At 61.6% G+C, this 23,617-nt stretch overlaps 1 protein-coding gene across 3 annotated transcripts in view; it reads left to right on the top strand.

The window, feature by feature from the left end:
* The window catches only part of BSN (bassoon presynaptic cytomatrix protein), an 82,634-nt gene extending 60,798 nt beyond the window's left edge, over nucleotides 1–21,836 (top strand). Inside the window, exons 4-13 of one of the 3 annotated variants that reach the window (XM_012720249.1) lie at nucleotides 1,571–2,020; nucleotides 2,428–8,202; nucleotides 8,284–9,156; nucleotides 11,361–13,443; nucleotides 13,721–14,538; nucleotides 14,656–14,755; nucleotides 15,235–15,366; nucleotides 15,606–15,660; nucleotides 15,996–16,088; nucleotides 17,996–21,836. In XM_012720249.1, the coding sequence (XP_012575703.1) occupies nucleotides 1,571–2,020; nucleotides 2,428–8,202; nucleotides 8,284–9,156; nucleotides 11,361–13,443; nucleotides 13,721–14,538; nucleotides 14,656–14,755; nucleotides 15,235–15,366; nucleotides 15,606–15,646 (10,272 nt within the window). In that variant the 3' untranslated portion in view covers nucleotides 15,647–15,660; nucleotides 15,996–16,088; nucleotides 17,996–21,836. Of the gene's footprint in view, nucleotides 1–1,570; nucleotides 2,021–2,427; nucleotides 9,157–11,360; nucleotides 13,444–13,720; nucleotides 14,539–14,655; nucleotides 14,756–15,234; nucleotides 15,367–15,605; nucleotides 15,661–15,995; nucleotides 16,089–17,995 lie in introns of all 3 variants that reach the window. The other 2 variants (XM_012720250.1, XM_012720248.1) reach the window with 2 other exon arrangements.
* The last annotated feature ends 1,781 nt before the right edge of the window (nucleotides 21,837–23,617 follow it).

Here is a 23,617-nt window from a genome sequence, read left to right as displayed (position 1 = left end):
TGCCCGGCTGGGAAATTTCCTCAACTCCTCTGAGCAATAAAAATCTTAACCTTCTTTCCACATGAGTCCAGAGTAGACAGTGGAAGAGGCGTTAAAACTAGATTCTTCTTCCCTTTGAGATTTCCTCTGGAAAAAAAAAAATAACCATAGTGCTATCTAGTGAGTCATTTCATAATTAAGAGTTGTTGATTCCAAATTTTTCACCTATTTATTTTTTTTGAAGGATAATAGTACCCTCTGGCTTAATTTTTAATTGCCTTTCAGTTCAGAATAGAATCTGTGAAGAAATTAGTGGGATTTAAATTGTTACAGTAACATTATGGGTTCTTTATTATAATTGCCAAAATACCAGTCATGCCCTTGAGATGTCAGGCCTTCCTGGGCAGAGGGCCTGATACCTGTGAAATGTGGACTTGGCTGAGCTTATCTGAGGGAGGGGTTATGCCAGGGCATCTGGGGCCAGGCCAGCAGCTGCCTCTGCTCCAGACCTTCTTCATGCTGTCTCTGGGGTTATAATTTCAAGGAGCTTGAACTCAACCTGTGTGGAAAGGGGGCGATAACGCTCCCTCTTCGGTTTCTGGGAGAGCCAGGTAAAATGCATGGCTATTTATGCACTCCCCAACACACAGTCAGTCCACAACCAGGCGACTGGAACCAGGTGGCAGTCCAGTCAGGGCTCAGTCTCAGCCTGTCCAAACCCAGGTACCTCTAGGGGTGAACCGTGCCAGGCCAAGTGAGTCCAAGGACCAACCAGTAGGCAGCACCCATCATCTCGTAGAGGTTTGTGGGGCATCACAAACATCAGATAAGTTCCCCAGTGTGTTAGGGCCTACGGGGGCTCTTGACTGCTGGATTTCACCCCAGCTTCCAGCTACTTGCTCCTTATCCTCTCCCCCAGCCAGCTGAGGTATGACTGTGGAGGCCAACATGAGGGTAACCTGTCTCTTCTCCCACCCCTGTGCACCCTCTTCTCCAGACCCTCCTGCTCCTCGGTCTGCCCTCCCTACAGTCTTCCTCCTTTTCTGGTCAGGTGGGAAGTTCTCTACAGGGTAAGGAAGGGAGCCCTATTTATTTTTTAGGTACATATTTTGAACTTTGTATGTGTGCATTTTAAGGGTCAGGAAGTCTGTCATTGGGGGCAATAAATCTATCAGATCTTTTCTCCTCGTGCCTTTGGTCACATGCTTTGGAAGACATTCCCCTCCGTACGGTTATAGAAGTAGTCGTGGAAATATTCTTTGAGTGCTAGTGTCTTTTGTAATTTTCTTTTTTTAAAGATTTATTTATTTGTGCATACAGAACTGGGGTACAGGGCAGAGGTGCAGGGGTGGTGAGAGGATTCACCAGAGACAGAGTGGGGAGCAGAACAGACTGATCAACGAGGTACACTGCTGAGGGGAGCAGCGGGCGGGTCAGGAGAGGTCCGCTGCGCCATGTGGGTCACCTCCAGGGCGGGGATTGAACTTGCACTGAAGCAGCTGTGGCCAGCTTGCAGTGCTGCGTCCGCCACCAGGGAGGGCCTGCCTTTTGTGATTTTCATCTCACTCCCTCCCCTCCTGTTTCCTTACAGAAAAGTGAGTGGCTCTGTCTGAACTGCCAAACTAAGCGGCTGCTGGAAGGCAGCCTGGGAGAGCCTGCTCCCTGGCCGCTGCCTACCACCCCACAGCAGCCCGCCGCAGGCGCTCCTCACCGCGCGGCTGGACCTTCCCCTCAGAGGCAGAAAGGGCCACAGGGGCTGGGCCAGCCATCAGGCCCCCTGCCCGCCAAGGCCAGCCCCCCGCCTACCAAGGCCAGCCCTCAGGTCAAGCCTCTCCGGGCTTCTGAACCCAGTCGGACACCAAGCAGCGCCCAGGACAAGAAGACTGGAGTCCCAGTGAAAGCTGAGCCTGTGCCGAAACCACCTCCAGACACTACCCCGCCCCCCGGGACCCCTAAAGCAAAGACCGGGTCCCGGAAGACCGAACCTACCACCCCTGTGGTCAAGTCTGTTCCAGAAGCCCCTAAGGGTGGGGAGGCAGAGGTCAGTCTCATTCAGTTCTGGGGACTGCAGCTCTCAGGCAGACAGTTTAGGGAAGGACTTCCCTCCCTCGGGGCAGGAATGTAGGCCGGGATGTTCAGGGGTCGGAAAGCCTCCCGAGGTCCAGGGGCCTGTGAGCTCCATGCCGGGCACCTTGCTGGATACAGTGCTATTTCCCTACCGTTCGATCTGCTAAAGCATCTGAGGTCCTAGTGCTCCTTGGGCTTTGACATGGAACTGCAAGTTATTTAGAGAGATGTTGTGGGTGGTAGGCCCCGATTCCTTGGGAGATGGGAGAGACCCCTTCCCCTGGGTCCTGGGATCGACGGAGAAGGCTGTCACCCCCCCGCCCCCCACTGCCCATGGCCGTCTGCATGTGGAGTCAATGTCTGCTTCTCACCCTGCTGCAGGAGCTGGTGGGCAAGCCTTATTCTCAGGACCTATCCCGGAGCCCACAGAGCCTCAGTGACACAGGCTATTCCTCTGATGGCGTCTCCAGTTCCCAGAGCGAGATCACGGGTGTTGTGCAGCAGGAGGTGGAGCAGCTGGACAGTGCGGGGGTGACGGGCCCACGCCCACCCAGCCCCTCTGAGCTCCACAAGGTAGGAAGCAGCATGCGGCCTTCACTGGAGGGCCAGGGCCCGGCCCCGAGTGGTGAGCGGAGCAAGCCCAGCAGCGGCAGCGCCGAGGATCAGAAGCAGCGGCCTCACTCCTTGTCCCTCATGCCTGAGGCCTTTGGCTCTGATGAGGAGCTGGAGGATATTCTGGAGGAAGAGGAAGCCTCTCTGCAGTGGGGGCGCCAGAGGGAACAACAGGACACAGCTGAGTCCTCGGATGACTTTGGTAGCCAGCTGAGGCACGACTACGTGGAGGACAGCAGCGAGGGTGGCCTGTCCCCTCTCCCACCCCAGCCCCCAGCCCGGTCAGCAGAACTGACTGATGAGGAGTTCATGCGGCGGCAGATACTGGAGATGAGCGCTGAGGAAGACAACCTGGAAGAGGACGACGTCGCCGCCTCTGGGCACGGCCTGGCCAAACATGGCACCCCGAAGGGCGGCCCCAGGTCCCAGTCAGAACCCAGCCAAGAGCCAGCGGCCCTGCCCAAGAGGCGCCTGCCCCACAACGCTACCACGGGCTACGAGGATCTGCTGACCGAGGGAGGCCCGGCAGAGGCCACCGATGGCAGTGGGGCCCTGCAGGGCGGGCTGCGCCGCTTCAAGACCATCGAGCTCAACAGCACGGGCAGCTACGGCCATGAGCTGGACCTGGGCCAGGGCCCCGACCCCGGCCTGGACCGGGAGCCGGAGCTGGAGATGGAGAGCCTGACCGGCTCGCCTGAGGACCGCTCCCGCGGGGAGCACTCCTCCACGCTGCCGGCCTCCACCCCCAGCTACACCTCGGGCACCTCGCCCACCTCCCTGTCCTCTCTGGAGGAGGACAGCGACAGCAGCCCCAGCCGGCGGCAGCGGCTGGAGGAAGCCAAGCAGCAGCGCAAGGCCCGGCACCGCTCCCACGGCCCCCTGCTGCCCACCATCGAGGACTCCTCGGAGGAGGAGGAGCTGCGCGAAGAGGAGGAGCTGCTGCGGGAGCAGGAGAAGATGCGGGAGGTGGAGCAGCAGCGAATCCGCAGCACAGCCCGCAAGACCCGGCGCGACAAGGAGGAGCTGCGGGCCCAGCGGCGCCGCGAGCGCTCCAAGACGCCCCCCAGCAACCTGTCGCCTATCGAGGACGCCTCCCCCACGGAAGAGCTGCGGCAGGCCGCCGAGATGGAGGAGCTGCATCGCTCCTCCTGCTCCGAGTACTCGCCCTCGCCCTCCCTGGACTCCGAGGCCGAAGCCCCCGACGGCGGCCCCTCCCGCCTGTACAAGTCGGGCAGTGAGTACAACCTGCCCACCTTCATGTCCCTCTACTCGCCCACCGAGACTCCCCTGGGCGGCGCGTCCGCGCCCAGCTCCGGCCGGCCCCTGAAGAGCGCCGAGGAGGCCTATGAGGAGATGATGCGGAAGGCCGAGCTGCTCCAGCGGCAGCAAGGCCAGGCGGCGGGGGGCCGGGGGCCTCACGGCGGCCCCTCCCAGCCCCTGGGCCCCCGGGGCCAGGGCTCCTTCGAGTACCAGGACACCGCCGACCGCAGCTACGGCCGGGCTGCCCAGCCGGCCGCGGAGGGTACGCCAGCAGGCCTGGGCGCGGCCGTGTACGAGGAGATTCTGCAGACGTCACAGAGCATCGCCCGCATGCGGCAGGCCTCCTCGAGGGACCTGGCCTTGGCTGAGGACAAGAAGAAGGAGAAGCAGTTCTTGAATGCCGAGAGTGCGTATGTGGACCCAATGAAGCAAAACGGCGGCCCGCTCACGCCTGGAACCAGCCCCACCCAGCTTGCCGCCCCCATGTCCTTCTCCACCTCTGTCTCCCCAGACGGCAGCGGGGGCCGAGTCATTCCCGATGTCCGGGTTACTCAGCACTTTGCAAAGGAGTCTCAGGACTCCCTCAGGCTGCACAGCTCTCCAGCCTCCCCCAGCTCTGCTTCCAAGGAAGTGGGCACCTCCTTTCCCCAAAGCCCCGGCTCCCCAGCCGCCACGACTGTGGCCCCTTGTCCGCCCGGCCTGCCGCGAGGATACGCGGCTCCAGCCTCCCCGGCCGGCTCGGAGCGCAGCCCTGCGCCGGCCGCTGTGGGCCACGGCTATGGGCAGACCCCAGCCACTGCGAACTATGGGTCCCAGACAGAGGAGCTGCCCCTGGCCTCCAGCGTGCGGCCTGCCAGAGAGAAGCCCCCAGGCGTGAGCGATGGGGACAGCGGCACCCCCCAGCCCCCCCGGGCGTACTCCTACTTCTCGGGCTCCAGCCCACCTCTCTCCCCGTCTTCTCCCTCCGAGAGCCCCATGTTCTCCCCTGGCAAGCTGGGCCCCAGGGCCACAGCAGAGTTCTCTACACAGACGCCAAGCCCAACCCCTGCCTCAGACATGCCACGGAGCCCTGGTGCCCCCACCCTGGCACCTATGGTGGCTCAGGGCACACAAACGCCACACCGGCCCAGCACGCCTCGCCTGGTGTGGCAGCAGACCTCTCAGGAGGCCCCCATCATGGTCATCACGCTGGCGTCAGATGCCTCCAGCCAGACCAGGATGGTGCACGCCAGTGCCTCCACCTCCCCGGTGTGCTCGCCCACCGACAGCCACCCCTCCAGCCACAGCTACAGCCAGACAATGCCTCCGAGCGTGGCTCAGCTGCCCCCAGAGCAACCTGGGCCACCTGGCTTCCCACGGGCACCCAGTGCGGGTGCCGACGGGCCCCTGGCGCTCTACGGCTGGGGCGCCCTCCCCGCTGAGAACATCTCCCTGTGCCGCATCTCCTCTGTTCCCGGAACGTCGAGGGTGGAGCCCGGCCCCAGGCCGCCTGGCAGTGCCGTGGTAGACCTCCGCACAGCCGTCAAGCCCACGCCCATCATCCTGACCGACCAGGGCATGGACCTGACTTCTCTTGCTGTGGAAGCCAGGAAGTATGGCCTTGCCCTGGACCCAGTCCCGGGTCGGCAGTCGACCGCTGTGCAGCCCTTGGTTATCAACCTCAACGCCCAGGAGCAGACCCACGCTTTCCTCAGCACCGCCACCACCGTGAGCATCACCATGGCCTCGTCTGTGCTCATGGCTCAGCAAAAGCAACCTGTGGTCTATGGAGACCCCTTCCAGAGCCGACTGGACTTTGGTCAGGGTACAGGTAGCCCTGTGTGCCTGGCCCAGGTCAAGCAGGTAGAGCAGGCTGTCCAGACAGCCCCGTACAGAGGAGGGCCCCGGGGCAGGCCGAGGGAAGCCAAGTTTGCCAGATATAACCTGCCCAACCAGGTAGCGCCTCTAGCCAGAAGGGACGTTTTGATTACTCAGATGGGCCCCCCCCAGAGTGCTGGCCTCAAGTCAGGCCCCATGCCAGAGCCTGGCGGCGAGCCCCACCGGGCGGCGCCTGCAGAACTGCGGTCACACGCTCTGCCAGGGGCCAGGAAGCCACACACAGTGGTGGTGCAGATGGGAGAGGGCGCAGCAGGCACCGTGACCACGCTGCTCCCGGAGGAGCCCGCGGGAGCCCTGGATCTCACCGGGATGCGCCCCGAGAGCCAGCTGGCGTGCTGCGACATGGTCTACAAGTTCCCTTTTGGCAGCAGCTGCACAGGCACCTTCCACCCCACCCCTAGCGTACCTGAGAAGAGCGTGGCAGATGTGGTCCCACCCGGCCAAAGCAGCGGCCCCTTCTACAGTGCCCGAGACCCTGAGCCTCCCGAGCCCCCCTCCTACCGGGCACAGGGGCCAGTGGGGCCCGGGCCCGGGCCCCATGAGGAGCAGAGGCCCTACCCACAGGGCCTCCTTGGCAGGCTGTACTCCTCCATGTCTGACACCAACTTGGCCGAGGCCGGCCTCAGCTACCACGCCCACCGGATCGGGCAGCTCTTCCAGGGCCCGGGCCGAGACTCGGCTGTGGACCTCAGCTCACTGAAGCATTCCTACAGCCTGGGCTTTGCCGACGGACGTTGCCTGGGGCAGGGCCTGCAGTACGGCTCATTCACAGACCTCCGGCACCCCACAGACCTTTTGACCCACCCGCTGCCCATGCGGCGCTACAGCTCGGTGTCCAACATCTACTCAGACCACAGGTATGGCTCACGGGGAGAAGCAGCCGGCTTCCAGGAGGCCAGCCTGGCCCAGTACAGCGCCACCACGGCCCGCGAGATCAGCCGCATGTGTGCCGCCCTCAACTCCATGGACCAGTACGGAGGGCAGCGGGGCAGCGGCGGCCCTGACCTCATGCAGTACCACCCCCAGCCGGGGCCAGGGCTCAGTGCCCCGCAGGGCCTGGCTCCTCTCAGGCCTGGCCTCCTTGGGAACCCCACCTTCCCAGAGGGCCACCCGAGCCCTGGGAACCTGGCCCAGTACAGACCTACCGCCGGCCAAGGGACGGCAGTCAGGCAGCTGCTGCCATCCACAGCCACGGTGCGTGCAGCCGACGGCATGATCTACTCAACTATCAACACCCCGATCGCCGCAACGCTGCCCATCACCACCCAGCCCGCCTCCGTACTGAGGCCCCTGGTACGAGGCGGCATGTACAGGCCCTACGCCTCGGGCGCCGTCACAGCCGTGCCACTCACTGGCTTGACGCGCATGCCCGTCATCGCCCCCCGGGTCCCTCTGGGGCCCCCAGGGCTATACCGATATCCTGCACCGAGTAGATTCCCCGCGGCTTCCGGCGGCCCGCCCGCTGAGGGGCCTGTCTACCTGGGGAAGCCTGCGGCTGCCAAGGCCCCAGTGGCTGGGGGTCCGCCGAGGCCAGAACTGCCGGCAGGGGCCACACGGGAAGAACCTCTGTCCACAAGCGCCCCCGCTGCTGTCAAGGAGGCTGCAGCAGCCCCAGCCCCGGCCCCCCTGGCTGGCCAGAAGCCACCAGTAGATGCTGCTCCTGGGGGCGGCAGCGGGGCCCCGGGCCGGCCGGGGCTCGAGAAGGAGGAAGCATCGCAGGAGGAGAGGCAGCGGAAGCAGCAGGAGCAGCTGCTTCAGCTCGAGCGAGAGCGGGTGGAGCTTGAGAAGCTGCGGCAGCTGCGGCTACAGGAGGAGCTCGAGCGGGAGCGCGTGGAGCTGCAGAGACACCGCGAGGAAGAACAGCTGCTGGTGCAGCGGGAGCTGCAGGAGCTGCAGACCATCAAGCACCACGTGCTGCAACAGCAGCAGGAGGAACGCCAGGCGCAGTTCGCCCTGCAGCGGGAGCAGCTCGCTCAGCAGCGTCTGCAGCTGGAGCAGATCCAGCAGCTGCAGCAGCAGCTGCAGCAGCAGCTGGAGGAACAGAAGCAGCGGCAGAAGGCCCCCTTCCCTGCGGCCGGGGAGGCGCCCGGGCGAGGGCCTCCGCCCGCGGCCACCGAGCTGGCCCAGAATGGCCAGTACTGGCCACCCCTGACCCACGCGGCCTTCATCGCCGTGGCAGGGCCCGAGGGGCCCGGGCAGCCCCGTGAGCCTGTGCTGCACCGGGGCCTCCCCAGTTCCGCTTCCGACATGTCGCTGCAGACCGAGGAGCAGTGGGACACAGGCCGCGGTGCCATCAAGAAGCGGCACTCCATGCCACGCCTTCGGGACATCTGCGAGCCGGAATCGGGGCCCGAACCCTGCATGGTAAAGAGGATCGCCGACAGCAGCGTGCAGACGGACGACGAGGACGGGGAGGGCCGCTACCTCCTGACCAGGCGGCGCCGGGCGCGGCGCAGTGCCGACTGCAGCGTGCAGACGGACGACGAGGACGGGGAGGGCCGCTACCTCCTGACCAGGCGGCGCCGGGCGCGGCGCAGTGCCGACTGCAGCGTGCAGACGGACGACGAAGACAACGCCGAGTGGGAGCAGCCGGTGCGCCGCCGCCGGTCCCGGCTCCCCCGCCACTCCGACCCGGGCTCCGACGGCAAGGCGGACGCCACGGCCGCCTCGCCCGCTGCCCCGGCCGCAGCGAGGGCCGTGAGCAGCGTGGGCATCCAGACCATCAGCGACTGCTCCGTGCAGACCGAGCCCGACCAGCTCCCCAGGGTCTCCCCAGCCATCCACATCACAGCCGCCACTGACCCCAAGGTGGAGATCATCAGGTACATCTCAGCGCCAGAGAAGACTGGGCGTGGGGAGAGCCTGGCCTGCCAGACCGAGCCGGAGGGCCACGCCCAGGGCGTGGCTGCGGCACAGCTGGTCGGACCAGCTGCCATCAGTCCCTACCTGCCTGGCATCCAGATCGTCACCCCAGGACCCCTGGGCAGATTCGAGAAAAAGAAGCCGGATCCCCTGGAGATTGGATACCAGGCTGCCCACCTGCCCCCGGAATCCCTGTCACAGCTTGTGAGCCGCCAACCTCCCAAGTCCCCCCAAGTCCTCTATTCGCCAGTCTCACCGCTCTCCCCACACCGGCTCCTGGATACCTCTTTTGCTTCCAGTGAGAGGCTGAACAAGGCTCACGTAAGTCCTCAGAAGCACTTCGCAGTCGACAGTGCTCTCCGCCAGCAGACACTGCCTCGCCCCATGAAGACCCTGCAGCGGTCCTTGTCTGACCCTAAGCCCCTCAGCCCCACCGCCGAGGAGTCTGCCAAAGAGAGGTTCTCCCTCTACCAGCACCAGGGGGGACTGGGTAGCCAGGTATGGGCACAGGGGCTGGTCCAGGGCGGGAGAGGGTTCTCTGCCTAGCCTGGGGGGCCTCATAGGGAGGGGTTCCTGCTGGGGTGGGGGTGGAGTCACCTCCAGCTCCAGAGGCCCAGAGGAAGGCGTCAGGGGATGGAACTTCCTTGATGCACAGCTGGTGTAGCCTATCGCCGGGCTAGGACGTCCTGGGCAAATGCAGACAGTACACGTGCATGGGCCCCCACGGCCATCCAGCCGGACCCCTGCTGGGGACCTCAGGCCCCCCCTTAGCACTGCCTTTCCACGGTGCATCTCCAGTCTGGCCCTCACTGCCTCCCCTGCAGGCCTCTTCAGCTCTCCCACTCTGGGCCCTCCCGCTGCGAGCGAACTCAACCCCCCACCCCCACCCCGCTCTGTGGATATCTCCCCCAGAAATCAGTAACAAGAGCTCAACTGGGCTGCCAACGCCCCCTCAAGCCCCTCTCCTCAGCTTCCGGCTTCCACTGCCCCGTGTGGGTCACAGTATGCCCTCTGTCTCCTGCCCTCCCTGACCCTTAGCAGATCTGTTTCCATACCTGTCTGTGCCCCTAGAGAGGGAGCTAACGGGTGCCTGGAGCAAAAACTCCCCGACACCCGTGGCCTCAGTTGTGGGTGATGTCCTGGGTCTGGGAGGTGGCCTGCTGTGGGTGCCGTGAGGAGAAGATGGGGGTTTCATAGGTCTGATGCAAAGGACTTGAGAGCTGCAAAGGCTGCGAAGGTTGGTTTTTCTGAAAAGCCCTTGGAGTCTTTGGCAGTTTTAGGCAGATGAAGCAGGACAAGAAGGATTTGACAGCGCTTCCTGGGCAGGCAAAGCGTAGGCGGATGGGCTGAAGGAAGAGCCTGCAGCAGGGGCCCTGGGGAGAAAGGTAGGAACCAGACATATTATGGGGACGCATTTGCCCGTTTCCAGGTGTGGTGCAGGAGAGAGAGAGGTGGGGTCTCCAGTGGGGTTGCAGAGGTGATGAGCTCAGGTCGTAGAGTGGGTGAGGGTGGCGTCGGGAGCCCGGGCCAGCAGGAAAGGGAGGTCGGAGGAGCAGGGTGGTCCTGGCTCCAGACTAGGGTGGGCACAGGGGTGCCATGGCTGGTCATGTAGGACATGGTGGGCTCCATCACGTGCAGCCAGAATAACAAATGATGGACAAGGCAGGAATTCCAAAAGGAAAGTCACTCCACTACAGGCCCACCCTTTGTTCTGAGGTCTGGGGGGCACACAGTCATTTTCTTTATAACACATGGTAAAAGGGCTTTTTATATAGTCGCTTGGCAAGGTGAAAAGAAACCCAGTGTCAGTTCCCAGTGTATTTTGGGGGGTTTGAGTGACCCGTAAAACCCAAAAGCCTGGCACATTCTGAGAAGGCTAGGAGCTGGAGACCAAGGGACGACCCATGGCAAACCCCCGGGGAATTTCAGGCCACGTGAGCAGCGGGGTGGGCAGGGCCGCAGGAGGACAGTGTTAGAGACCCTAGACCAGGAAGCCCGTTCCGCCGCAGGGAGGGCTGGTGAGGGCCTAGGTAGGAGCGGGTCCTCGCTAGGCTTCGGAGGGCACTAGGGGCCTGCTGGGCGCACAGCCCCGAGGGCTCGTCAGGGGGAGTGCTTGGCAGCAAGAGGAGCGTTGGCAGGTGGCTGGATTTTATGTCACTTTAAAAGAGGAGGGCAGGGAGCAAGAACAATGTCAGAACCTGCAGCAACATAGAGTCAGCATGGGCCACTCCCCAGGATCCTCTGGAACCTGGGCCCAGGGTCCCTGCCGTCCCCGTGCATGGCCCTCCACTGCCTTTGACCCTACCCATGGCTAGGACCCCACACCAGAGCCAGACCTTTTCCCTCCTCACCTCCGTACATGCAGTGGGAAGCAGAGGGTGGCAAACTCACTGGAAATGCACACAGCACCACTGTGTGCCAGGTCAGGGCTAGAGACCAGCACAGAGGGGCAGCTGCTCCTTCCCCATCCTCCTGCTGCCTGGAGCTCTGGAAAGGAGAAGCCCTGTGAAATGATCACGGATCTTCTCTGCAAGGCCAACGGGTGGGCAGGGCAGGTCTTGAGGCTACCCAGCGAAGTAGGGGGCTGACAGTACACCTTCTGGGGTCCCTGCCCCAGCCCAGGACAGGGCTTTTCTACCCTGTGCCCCGCCAAGCCACCCACACCTTGGGTCTCAGTGCTGCCGCCCTTCCCTCTGTCTCAGGTGTCGGCGCTGCCACCCAACGGCCTGGTCCGCAAGGTGAAGCGGACACTACCCAGCCCCCCTCCAGAGGAGGCTCACCTGCCCCTGGCTGGCCAGGCCCCCCCACAGCTGTACGCAGCCAGCCTGCTGCAGCGTGGGCTGGCAGGGCCCACCGCTGTCCCTGCCACCAAGGCCAGCCTGCTGCGGGAGCTGGACCGGGACCTGCGGCTGGTGGAGCATGAATCCACCAAGCTGCGCAAGAAGCAGGCAGAGCTGGACGAGGAGGAGAAGGAGATCGACGCCAAGCTCAAGTACCTGGAGCTGGGTATCACACAGCGCAAAGAGTCTTTGGCCAAAGACCGGGGCGGCAGCCGTGACTACCCCGCCTTGCGTGGTCTCGGCGAGCATCGCGACTACCTGTCAGACAGTGAGCTCAACCAGCTACGGCTTCAAGGCTGTGCCACCCCCGCTGGCCAGTACGCAGACTTCCCAGTCACTGCGGCGGCCCCTGCCACCCCCTCCGGCCCCACTGCGTTCCAGCAGCCCCGGTTCCCCCCTTCGGCCCAGCCGTACACCGCAGGCAGCGGTGGGCCAGCTCAGAACGGATTCCCAGCCCAGCAGGCGCCCGCCTACCCTGGCCCCAGCACGTACCCAGCACCTGCCTTTCCTCCTGGCGCCAGTTACCCAGCTGAGCCCAGCCTGCCGAGCCAGCAAGCTTTCCGTCCCGCAGGCCATTATGCAGCCCCAGCACCCGTGCCACCCACACAGGGCACCCTTTACCCAGGCCCAGCTGACAGCCGTGCCCCCCACCAAAAGCCACGCCAGACGTCACTAGCCGACTTGGAGCAGAAGGTGCCGACCAACTATGAGGTGATTGGCAGCCCTGCTGTAGCCATGTCTTCAGCCCCAACTGAAACTGGCTACGGCGGCCCAGCGGTAAGCAGCAGCTATGAGCAGGGCAAGGCCCCTGAGCCGCCCCGGGCCGGTGACCGTAGTGGCAGTGCGAGCTTGAGCTCAGCCCCCACCTACCCCTCTGACTCACATTACACCAGCCTAGAGCAGAATGTCCCTCGGAACTATGTGATGATTGATGACATCAGCGAGCTGACCAAGGACAGCACTTCCACGGCCCCTGATAGCCAGCGGCTGGAACCCATGGGCCCAAGCAGCAGTGGGCGTCCAGGGAAAGACCCTGGAGAACCAGGCGTCCTTGAGGGGCCCGCGCTGCCCTGTTGCTATGCCAGAGGGGAGGAAGAGTCCGAGGAGGACTCCTATGACCCCCGTGGGAAGAGCGGCCCCCACAGGGGCGTGGAGAGCAACGGCCGGCCCCCCAGCACCCACTACTACGGTGACAGTGACTACAGACACGGGGCGCGAGCAGAGAAGTATGGTCCGGCGCCCGTGGGGCCCAAGCACCCCTCCAAGAGCCTGGCTCCAGCTGCCGTCTCCTCGAAGCGCAGCAAGCACCGGAAGCAGGGCATGGAGCAAAAGATCTCCAAGTTCTCCCCCATTGAAGAAGCCAAGGACGTGGAGTCAGACCTGGCCTCCTACCCCTCCCCTGCGGTCAGCAGCAACCTGCCCTCTCGGGGCAGGAAGTTCCAGGACGAAATCACCTACGGGCTCAAGAAGAATGTGTATGAGCAGCAGAGGTACTATGGGGTGTCCGGCCGGGACCCCATAGAGGAGGACGACCGCATGTACGGTGGGAGCAGCCGGTCCCGGGTAGCCTCTGCGTACAGTGGGGAGAAGCTGTCCAGCCATGACTACAGTGGCCGGGGCAAGGTGTACGAGCGGGAACGGGAGGCTGTGGAGCGACATCAGAAGGGGGGACCCAAGCCCTCATCCCTGAGCATGGCCCACGGCCGGGCCCGGCCCCCCATGCGGAGCCAGGCCTCTGAAGAGGAGAGCCCCGTCAGCCCCTTGGGGCGGCCCCGCCCCGCCGGGGGCGCCATCCCTCCTGGGGACACCTGCCCCCAGTTCTGCTCCAGCCACTCCATGCCTGATGTCCAGGAGCACGTCAAGGACGGGCCGCGGGCCCACGCCTATAAGCGCGAGGAGGGCTACATCCTGGACGACTCCCACTGCGTAGTGTCTGACAGCGAAGGTAATGGCAGCTGGGGATGATTTCTGCAATGCTCAGCTCTTGGGGGACCCGCCTGCCAGTGGGGCCCTGGGTTCTAGGATGTCCCGTGGGCCCTCCTGCAGGCGGCCCTTCTTGCCTGCCCCACCTGCGCCCCGGCCCCGCTTGTGGGAGGGTGTCTGGGGCCTCGTGCCGAGCCGGCGGCTGTGGCATGCACTCTGGTTTCCTTGCATGGCTTCTGCGGGCCTCCCCTTGCAGCCAGCCCCATGGGTTGACAGTGCTCTGTCTTTGGTCTCTGAAGCGTATCACCTGGGCCAGGAGGAGACAGACTGGTTTGATAAGCCCCGGGATGCCCGCTCCGACCGGTTCAGGCACCACGGGGGCCATGCAGTCTCTTCCTCCCAAAAGCGAGGCCCCGCCAGGCACAGCTACCACGACTACGACGAGCCCCCTGAGGAAGGCATGTGGCCGCACGATGAGGGTGGCCCGAGTCGCCACACCTCAGCCAAGGAGCACCGGCATCACGGTGACCATGGGCGCCACTCAGGCCGCCATGCTGGCGAGGAGCCGGGCCGACGTGCTGCCAAAGCACACGCTCGGGAACTGGGTCGCCACGAGGCCCGGCCTCACCCTCAGCCCAGCTCTGCCCCAGCCATGCAGAAGAAGGGTCAGCCTGGGTACCCCAGCTCCGCCGAATACTCACAGCCATCCCGAGTCCCATCAGCGTACCATCATGCCTCTGATAGCAAGAAGGGCTCCCGGCAGGCCCACTCTGGGTCTGCGGCACTGCAGCCAAAGCCAGAACCCCAGCCGCAAGGCCGGCAGGCAGCTCCAGGGGCGCAGCAGTCACAGCCGCCCCCACCCAGGCAGACACCCTCGGCGGCGGCAGCCCGCCAGCCACAGATGCAGCAGCCGCCGCAGCCGCCGCCGCAGCAGCAGCAGCCGCAGCAGCAGCAGCAAGGTCTCGGGCTGCAGCCCGCCCAGCAGGCCCCGCCGCAGGCTCGGCTGCAGCAGCAGGGTCAGCCGACCGCCCGGGGCCCAGCCCCTGCAGCCGGCCAGCCAGCAGGAAAACCTCAGCCAGGGCCCGCGACGGCTGCAGGCCCCCCGCCAGCAGGACCAGTAAGTAGGCCTCCAGTGGCTGGCCCTTGCCAGGGTGGGTGCCCGCGCGGACCTCCCCTCAGTTCTAGGCTCGCAAAGACGATGGGCGCTCTCTCAGCTGTGGGTTCTGTGTTGCAGGCACGGACCGAACAGGCCAACGGCTCTAAAGGGATAGCCAAAGCGCCCCAGCAGGGGAGGCCGCCTCAGGCCCAGGCACCGCCGGGATCTGGACCGACAGGTGAGCCTGCCTTCAGTGCCCTCGTCTCTGGCCCAGAGTGCCTGGCTAGGTTCCCTCCCCCTGCACCTACTGGCACCCTGAGCTCAGAACTGCTCCCTGAGAAGGTGCCCAGAGGCTGCAGACCGCCCCAGCAGAAAATGAGCCTGGGGCTAGAGTGAGCCAATTCGGCCACCAGCATTGTGCCCCAGCGCCCAGCGCCCTGGCCAGGAAAGCTGGAAGGTACTGGTGAGTGCTGGGCGCGACCGTGCCTTGCCGCTGCCTCCTCCTCCCTCCTCTTCTGCCTGTTCCTCCTCTGCTTTTTCCTCCCATTCGCCTTCTTTCCCTCCCTCAACTTCCTTTTTCTTCTGCTTCGCCCACTCCTTTTCTCCCCGTTCTGACTCCTCCGTCCTCCGCCTTGCCTTCCCTCCTCGCGGGGGTCCCACTCCAACCCTGAAGAGCCAGGCCGAGCATGGCTCATGATGAGGGTTTCTTTTCTCTAGGCACAAAGACCGGAGCCAGGCCTGGAGGGGCCCCTGCGGCGCCTGCCGGCCAACCTGGTGCCGAAGGGGAGAGTGTGTTCTCCAAGATCCTCCCCGGAGGGGCGGCAGAGCAGGCTGGCAAGCTGACAGAAGGTAGGCACTGCCTGCAAGCCAGGTCCCCGGGGGCAGCGGAGCCAGAGCCTACTCTGGCAGCAACTGGGTCTGGCCATTGGGTCTGGGGAACGTTCTGGGTTCATTCACCTAGGCCTGGGCCAACTCGAGGGCCTACCTGCTGCGGCTGGCTAGTTCTCCGGGCAGTCCCTGTTTCTCCGACTTCACCGGCTTCTCATGGCCCAATCTCCTGATGCATCTCTCCTTTCTCTACCTCACAGCTGTCTCTGCTTTTGGCAAAAAATTTTCCTCATTCTGGTGACCATTCCCTATAGGGTAAGTATGAGAACGCAGCATCCCCTGGGAAAGGCCTGATGTGCTCCGGGCGGCTCTAAGGCCAGAGGGGTCCTCCGGGAGGTACCTGGGCTGCAGGTGATGTGAGCGAGCTACAGTGTCCTCCTCAGTGAGTGTGGGAGGAGGAGGGCGATGAAAAGAAAAGGAGGGGCCCCATGCACAGCGGCCCCACAAAGGCAAGCCAGGGCAACGTTCCCTGTCCCCCATCCTTCCTCTTCTCCGCCCCCCCCACTTCTCCTCTTACATCTCTCAGTTGGCATTAGGTGGGGTTCCTGGGGTACAGCTCCCCGCAATCCTCCTCTGTAAATGCTCTACAGGCTCTTGAAGAAATGAAGGGAGATGATATCATTGCTGTGGAAAAATCTCTGGAGTCAGAGGCCTGGGCGCAGCTCTGGACTCTGCGTATAACAGTGAGTGTCAGGGCCAGAGGGGGTGGGCAAAGGCGGGGTCAGGCCTGGCTGCCCAGCTCCACTCACTCCCTGCAAGTGTGGGCTAGGAGAGGCCTTGTGGGCTTCCTTCAACTGTGATGGGCCCAACAGCTACCTGGGAGGAGGAACCCCTGAGCTCACTGAAAGGACTCGGTAACCTTGGGGGAGCCAAGTCGACGATCCCACCCCCTCAGGCACCCCCTCCCCCCCCCGGACTTGGAGTCTGTGGCTGGACACTGATTCCAAAGCGGCCCTGGAACTGTGGCTCTTGTGGGGAGGCAGGCACCTTCTTTGAGGTCCGGCGCCAGCGATACGGCTCCAGCCAGTTGGTAAGGCCCAAGTCCCAAAACTTGCAGAGCTCAGTAGCCCTGGGCACAGAGTCAGGGCGCCACTGACTTCTCAGGCTGGCCTCGGGACCTGCAAAATGGAGGCCCCGGACGAGCAGAGAGTCAGATGGGAGAGGGACAGATTTCCTGGAAAGAGAGGACACCCCCCGGACAGGCCGTCTCAGCCCAGGGAGAGAGTGGAAACGCTTTAGGAGGGGAGCCTGGGTTGGGGGCTACAGAGGCCAAGCCAGGATAAGAAGCCTCCTTCCTTCTGGATCCTTCTCCGGCCCCACCATGCTGTGAGGGAGGAGTCAGAGCGTCATCCAGGACGGCAATGGAGGCAGTCAGCTGTTGCTGTGGCCAGCCAGGGGCCATTTCCTACCACTGCCTAAGCTGAGGCCTTCCTCCCCCTACTTTGCCAGGTTGTGGTGGGCAGGTGTGTATGTGTGGCAGGGCCAGGCGGTCATCAAGCAAATCACCCAGGTGCCCTGGGGCCTCTCTGAGGGAGGCACTGTTGTGAAAACAGGAGAACAGAACTGTGGGGTAGCGGGGTCGGCTCAAATGAAAGTGGCAGGTGTGAGAAAGGAGCTGGGAGCAGAAGAGGCTGCTTCAGGATGTGTCTAGGCGAGGAGAAAGCACCCACCAGGCCTGATGTCTGGATGAGATGCTTGGGCCTCTGGTGCAGGCACAAGGCCAGCACAGCCCGAGCCGGCAGGGAGGTGCGAGCGAGGTGGTCTGGGCGAAGCCTGCGGGGGGAGGAAGGTGGGAGCCAGCTGTGGGGGGCTGGGCAGGCCAGAGTAAAGGGCCTGAATGTCTTCTGATTACAACATCCCCCGCGCTGCACCCAGCGTCCTTCCTGCCGTCGGGGTGGGCGTCCCTGCTCCCTTCCCGCTTAGTTGGGTCTTTCCTCGGGGCGGCCCTGGAGCAGATGCGAAGTCAGAGCTGTGCTGAGGGGAGCGAGGAAGGGCAGCCAGGGCAGCCGTCGCCAGGCCCATGGCTGCACCAGCCTGAGGTTCAGAGCAGGACGTCTACACTGGGGAGACAAAGGAACCAGAAGGCTGGCTGTGTTCTGTGTCCTGCCACATGTCGGGGGGGGGGGGGAACCACTGAGACACTAACGTTGTAGTTAAAGACGTCTCCCCCAAGTTCTGGCGCTTGGCTAATGACCAAGCAGTCGGTACTTCTGTGAGTGTCCATGCTGTGGTGTCTGTAATGGCAAATCAGAAGTGGGCTGGGAGGTTTTCCTTTTTGTTTTAAACAAAGCCCCGTCTCCCGCTCTCAGAAGCGAAACCGAAACCAACGTGTGATGTATTGAAACAGCGTCCCTGCCAGGCCAGCCTGATTCTTCTCTTTTCCTGTCCTCTCCGTGAGCTCAGACCTGCCCAGGCGCCTGTCCCCCCACACCGGGGCTGCCGTGCTACGGGGGCTACGGGGCCCGAGGGCGAGGCGGAGTCAGGCCGTCAGCCTGTGACGACAGAGAGGACGGTGGGGGTGGGAAGCAACTGTCCAGTTCTTGACAAAACCCTTCTCTTTCCTCCCCCTTCCCTTCCTTTCTCTTCCAAGCATCTACAAACTGGCAAACCCTTGGCCCAAAGACTCACAGCAGGTGGGACGTGGCAGCAGGCCTCAGTTCAGGACGGGATGTTTTATAACAGCAGCTGCCTGGGTGAAGCACCTGCTGGACAAGTGGGACCACTGGCCCGGGGACCTCTGATTGTCTTTGCAGAGACCCTGCTCTCCTCAGGGCGCTACCTTCAAGGCACAGGCGTCGCTGGGAGGGGGGAGCCCTCTCCGGAACCCTGCCACCCTGGCAGTCTCGCTGCTCCCCCACAGCCGCCTTCCTGCGGCCTGGCCAGCCAGGCTTCCAGTGCGTTATACACAGAGTTTGGGTGCGCGCTGCCTGTTGTAGATGGACGCTGCCCCCCCTCCGCGATGCCAGAAGTTTTTCCACAGCCTTGGAAAGGGGCTTAGACTGAGGGTGGGGGGCCCTGGGCTCCGTTTCCTTCACATTCCAGCTGGCCCAGGTCCCTCTGTGGCCACAGGACCCTGCCCTCCGGGTGGCAGCGGAGCAGACCTCCATGTGGCTAGTGTGGGGTTGGGAGAACTTTACAAACATTAGGACCTAACACTGTCTCATCGCTGAAATAAGAGGCCATAGCACCGAAAAGCAGCGTGGGCGCCGGCTGAGACTTCTCCCAGCCCATGGGTGGCAGTGTGCCAGCTCGCCTGCCGCCACCTCGAAGCCATCCCCCAGTCATCGTGAGCACCCCAGCGGACCGCCGTTGTCTCGACCAGCCGGCTCCTCATTCGTACACCTGGGGATTTCTTTTGATTTCAACAGCAGCCTTAATCATTTCAGTTTGATTTACATGTATACCTCATAAACATTTTCCTTTTGTTTCTCCTCCTCTCTTTTCTCTCTCTTTGCCCACCTCCTTGCCTCTCCCTCCACCACAACCTTGTGACTGATGGTTTGGTTTCTTCTCTGCTCTGTTCCTGCTCAGCACAGGGAGAATGTTGACCTAGAAGCAATAGTGGGCAGCAGGCCGCCAAGAGCACAACCCCAGGGCAGGGTCTGGGGAGGCCCCTCAGCCCGCCTCTGTTTACCGTGCAATTATTCCAGTCCTTCTTAAGCCATCACCATCAGAGCAGAGGGGCCAGGGCTTCTGCCAGCCAAGGGAAGGGCCCAGCGCCCTGTGCTGGGGAGCGTGGCACTGTCTGTCCTCCTGGTGGACTGGGCCACATTCTTCCCCAGGGCTCTTCCCTTGGGGGGCCTCCTTCATCTTGGGCACAGTCACAAGTCTCATCTCTGATGTTCTATGCAATGAAATATAAACCCTCAAAGACAACTGTTAATATTTAATAAATTCCATGTTATGTATAAGGAGTTAATTGCAAACTGCAATTGAGAAACTGAATAGATATGCTCATATCGAACCCCGACCCCTGTCCCCACCGTGTGTGTGAAACTCTCAGTCTGTGGCATGCTTGACCTGTGGCAGGACTCGCTGCCGCCAGGCGAGGCGCCGCCTGTCCCGCAGTGCAGCATGCACAGCTCGCAGCCTCTTTGCACGATTTCATCCATTTTAAATGCTCGACCCTCTCGCTTGGAGTTCTTTTTGCCTCAGAGCCTCTCCTTCAGGAGTGCTTCCAGCTGACTTCTGCACGAGCTAGCTAGCGAGGACCTGTTAGAACTGTCGCCTGAGTGTGCCAGGCTGTGGGGCGGGCAGTATAAGGCCCCACAGGCCCTGAGGCTTTCTCTGACCAAGATGGCAGGTGAACAGGAAGAGACACGCTAGAGGGAGCCCATGCAGAATATGCGGGCGTGAATGTATTGAAGGCGTGTTGTAGGATTTCCATCTGTAAGTCGCTCCCCTCTTATCCAAGCCCTGAGCCAGAGGCATCTGGCCACCCCTTCCCAGCCAAGGACTGCCCACAGCCAGAGCTGGGCTGCTTCTGTAACCAGAGAGACAGAGGCCAAGGGCAGGAACTGGCTCTGCCCTGGGCCCCCACCTCTGACTGCACATGCGGCTGGCTGCTTAGATATCTGTGAGCCGAGCGATCTAGGCTGGGAACCTAAGCTGAGGCCAGGGGTCAAAGGGTGCTCAGGAAGAGCTGGACCTTTAACTGACAGTGTTGTTTTGGGCCAGAGTAGGCATTCACATGGGCTCATGGTTCCCACCTGAGTTTCTGGGAAAGCCGCTGAATAGCAGACCTTAGAGGAGGTCCGATTTGACCCTCTCTACATCTTTCCCAGGACCCAGTCTCCCCGGTCACCCCCATCTCTGTGGCTCCCAGTGCTCATCAGCTTCTCTGACTGAGCCAGGCGTGCAGCCAGCAGTTGCTTCCCACACCCTGAGGCCTGCCCTTCCTGCAGAGTTCTCTGGTTTGCACCATGCATTTCTCAGGGGTCCACATTTCTCATGCTTTCCTATAAGGTCTACACACTCCTTCAGGGAGAGATCCTGGCCCAGCTCTGGCAGCAGTGGATGGGACAGGAGACTGGCAGTCTCTGTGTTGGACCGGGGACTCTGGGCTCCCTTGGATCTGGGCCTCACTCCCTCCTGGGATATCTGCCTCAACCCAGAGAGAAGGCCTGGGCTGTAGGAGGCCATCCGAGCCAGGGCTGGGAGAGGCCGCCACCCAGCACCTCTGACCACCCCGAAGCAAGCCTTCCCTCTAAAGGCCAGGGGATGGGATGAGGAGCAGGGGAGAGGCACGGATGACAGGCAGTCAACCTCCATCGGGCCTGGTCTCACTCTAAAATGTTGGCTTTCAGCAAATTTATTTCTGCCAAGCCCTCTGAGTTTGAAATTTCTGACATCTGCCACTCCCCACCGTCCGATGTACCCACGAGACACATCTGTATCTGTCGCCCCTCGTAAAGGTGGCTGGAGCTCCGGGTCACAGGGGTCCTGGCCCTTGGTGAGTGCAGCTGTGGCTGGGGAGCACTGCAGCCAGAGGCTGAGGGACCAGCCTTTCGTACATTGGGCAGTGGGGTGAGCAGTAAGCACATCTCCAAATGAGATCCCTGGGTGTAGCCCAGGCCTTCTCCACAGCTGCCTCCCCAGCACCCTAAGCAGGGGTCAGGCCTCCTCTGCCACTTCGGGACTTAAAAGGACTCCCTTCACAGTGACGCCCTCCCCCCTCAGCGCCTGCTTAGTCCTTGGGCAGAGAGTGCGCCTCGGCTCAGGATGCGAGGGCAGCAACTGTGGCCTGTTTGCTGACACGTGAGGTGCTCTCGGGCGGGTCCTTTGCCGTGGCAGTGTGGTCCTGGTCTGCCGGCCTCCCCCTGCCTTCCTGCGCTCTTCCCCCATTCTGTAAATATTTGTCACTGTAGACTCCAATAGGGTCAGAGGGATAGGCCTGATCAACTGCAACTCCTCAGAGATGTCATCTCTGTCGCCCTGGGTACCAGCAGCCCTGCAGCCGCCACGTGCACCAGAGCGCCACTGGAGAGCCATGGAAGTCTCGAGACATTGTGTGTGTGCATGTGAACAAGTGCGTGAGTGTGTATGTGCGTCTGCCTCATTCAGCCTCTGGGATCAAATCAGCTCCTTCTCTCCAAGCACAATGCCTTGGAGGGTGGTGGCCGCCCAAGCCTTTCCTCTGCTAGCTCCCATGTCTTGTTTTTGCTTCCCCCTCACTCCTTTTCACCCTTCTTCCTCTCTCCCTTTCTTTCCTTCTCTCCTTCTTTATTTGAGGGGGGAAGAGTGCTGTACAAAGTCAAACAAACAAGTTTACAGTTGTAAGTGCAATGACCCGAGTCCTCCACATGACCTTGTGAATTGTGTGCCGTCCTCCTGTGCTCTGTGAGAACTCGTGGTACTTCAGTGTCCCCCCACCCCTGTATCGTGACAAGGTAATTCTGTGGTATCAGAATAAAAGGACTTGATATAAACAATCTATACACTGTCTCTGGCTGGTTTCTGAGATGGGAAGAATTAGCCAGAGTAGCAAATCTCAAAACTTGCGGCAACCCTATCTGTTGACAGTTAAAGGGAAAAGAATGAAAGGATGAAGTTGCAGAAGTACTGACAAAGCCATCCAAAGACAATAGGCCCACGCCTCCCTGGTGGTGCAAGGGGTTAAGTCTCAGCACTATGAGGCTCTCCCACAGCCACTGGCCACTGCAGCATGAGTTCCATCCCCAGCATGTGACTAACCCACATGACTGGCAGACCTCTCTCCTGACCGGCCTGCTGCTCCCCTCAGCAATGTATTTCAGTCACTCTGCCTGTTCTGCTCCCCACTCTCACCACCCCCACACTCTCCCCTGCACCTCTGGCCCAAATCATATGCATGTGTATGCATATATAAATAAAACAAATCTTAAAAAAAAAAAAAGACAATAGACTGTCCACAAAGGTGCCTCTGGTCAGTCCCAAGCTTGACTCTGGAAGGAGCAGTTTTCTTTCACTGCATGGACAGTTGAGAGATTGTGCCTCACTCAGCTTTGTGTATCCGGTTTGTACAGCTTTCTGGGGCCTGGTTCATGGGTGGGCAAGTGCTGCCCCCTAGTGCTCACAACTGGCTCTTCACAAGCTGTGAACTCGGGGCTCTTGGAAGCTGAGGACCTTAGTCCTTCCCCAAAGAGGCTCCCAACTAAAAAAAAAGCCCACAGTTGCAAGGAAAAAATGTAAAACAGGAATGAAAAGAATATCAACTTTGTGTCTGACCTTCCTTCAAGGGCTAATATCTTGAAGTATGTGCTTCCTGTTTGTCTTTCTCAATTCTTCAATTTAAGCTGAAGCCTGAAACTTCGGTGTTCCCGTTTTACTACTCTTCTGTTCACCTCTACCTGTTTATTCCAGGCACTTAGATGTCCTTCCTCCAACACCCAGCCTCCAGAGAACTGCAGTATGAGTTCACAGCTAGTCGACCACATGGCCTGAAGGACAAGCACCGAGTTCCCAGTGTTCCTATTGTAAATGGTACCGTGATGTACATCATAGTTTCTGCTCTTTCCACCCAGGTTCGTGACTGGGGCCACCTTTCTGCTCCCAATTCTGAGTTTGACAGCCCTGCACACACTAGGTGCTCACAAATGCAAGCAACCTCAGAAACTGGGGCTATTTTATTTATCTCATACAGTTGGTGGGGAAGAGGAGGCTGCACGCCAGGCAAGTGGAATCTCAGTCAAATGGCAAGGCCAGGACCTTGAGGCATGTCAGACCAGCCAAGTGCTGGGCATATGGAGTAGCTTGGAGGTCCTATTGCTGCCCAGACGCTCCTGTTTTTCGTTACCATCATAACCCACCCACTCCTGTGGCACTGTGGTCAGGGAGCCTGTCCACCCAGGTTCTTCTTTCCACAAAAAATTCTCATTCTAAGTGGAGCCACACCCCACCAAACCATGCGCACCCCAAGAACTTGGGCTTGGGGAACAGCGGAACACACAGAAGCCCACTGTTCCCCATCCCCAGTAAGGCACCGCAGATCAGGGTGGGTGAAGGTTTCGGGGACAGATAGCTTCTAAGGGGTAGGCCTGGTGGCCGATAAGCCCTGAGAGCTGGGCACCCGCCCTTCTTTGCCCGGCAGCCCAGGGTGCTGTACTCTGGGCTCTCCGCTTTTCTCCGTTTGCCTGGGAGAGGACAGGACCAGGCAATGTCTGGTGAATGTTTGCCTCTTTGTGGACCAGGAGACGGTCACCTCTGGAGCTGCGGGAGACCCCAGCTGGACCGG

This window comes from Condylura cristata, unplaced genomic scaffold, assembly GCF_000260355.1.
Source record: "Condylura cristata isolate star-nosed mole 26May11 unplaced genomic scaffold, ConCri1.0 scaffold00004, whole genome shotgun sequence".
In the NCBI taxonomy this organism is placed as follows: Eukaryota; Metazoa; Chordata; class Mammalia; order Eulipotyphla; family Talpidae; genus Condylura; species Condylura cristata.
Note: the sequence above shows the minus strand (reverse complement) of the source record. Positions and strands in the feature narration are given on the sequence as shown.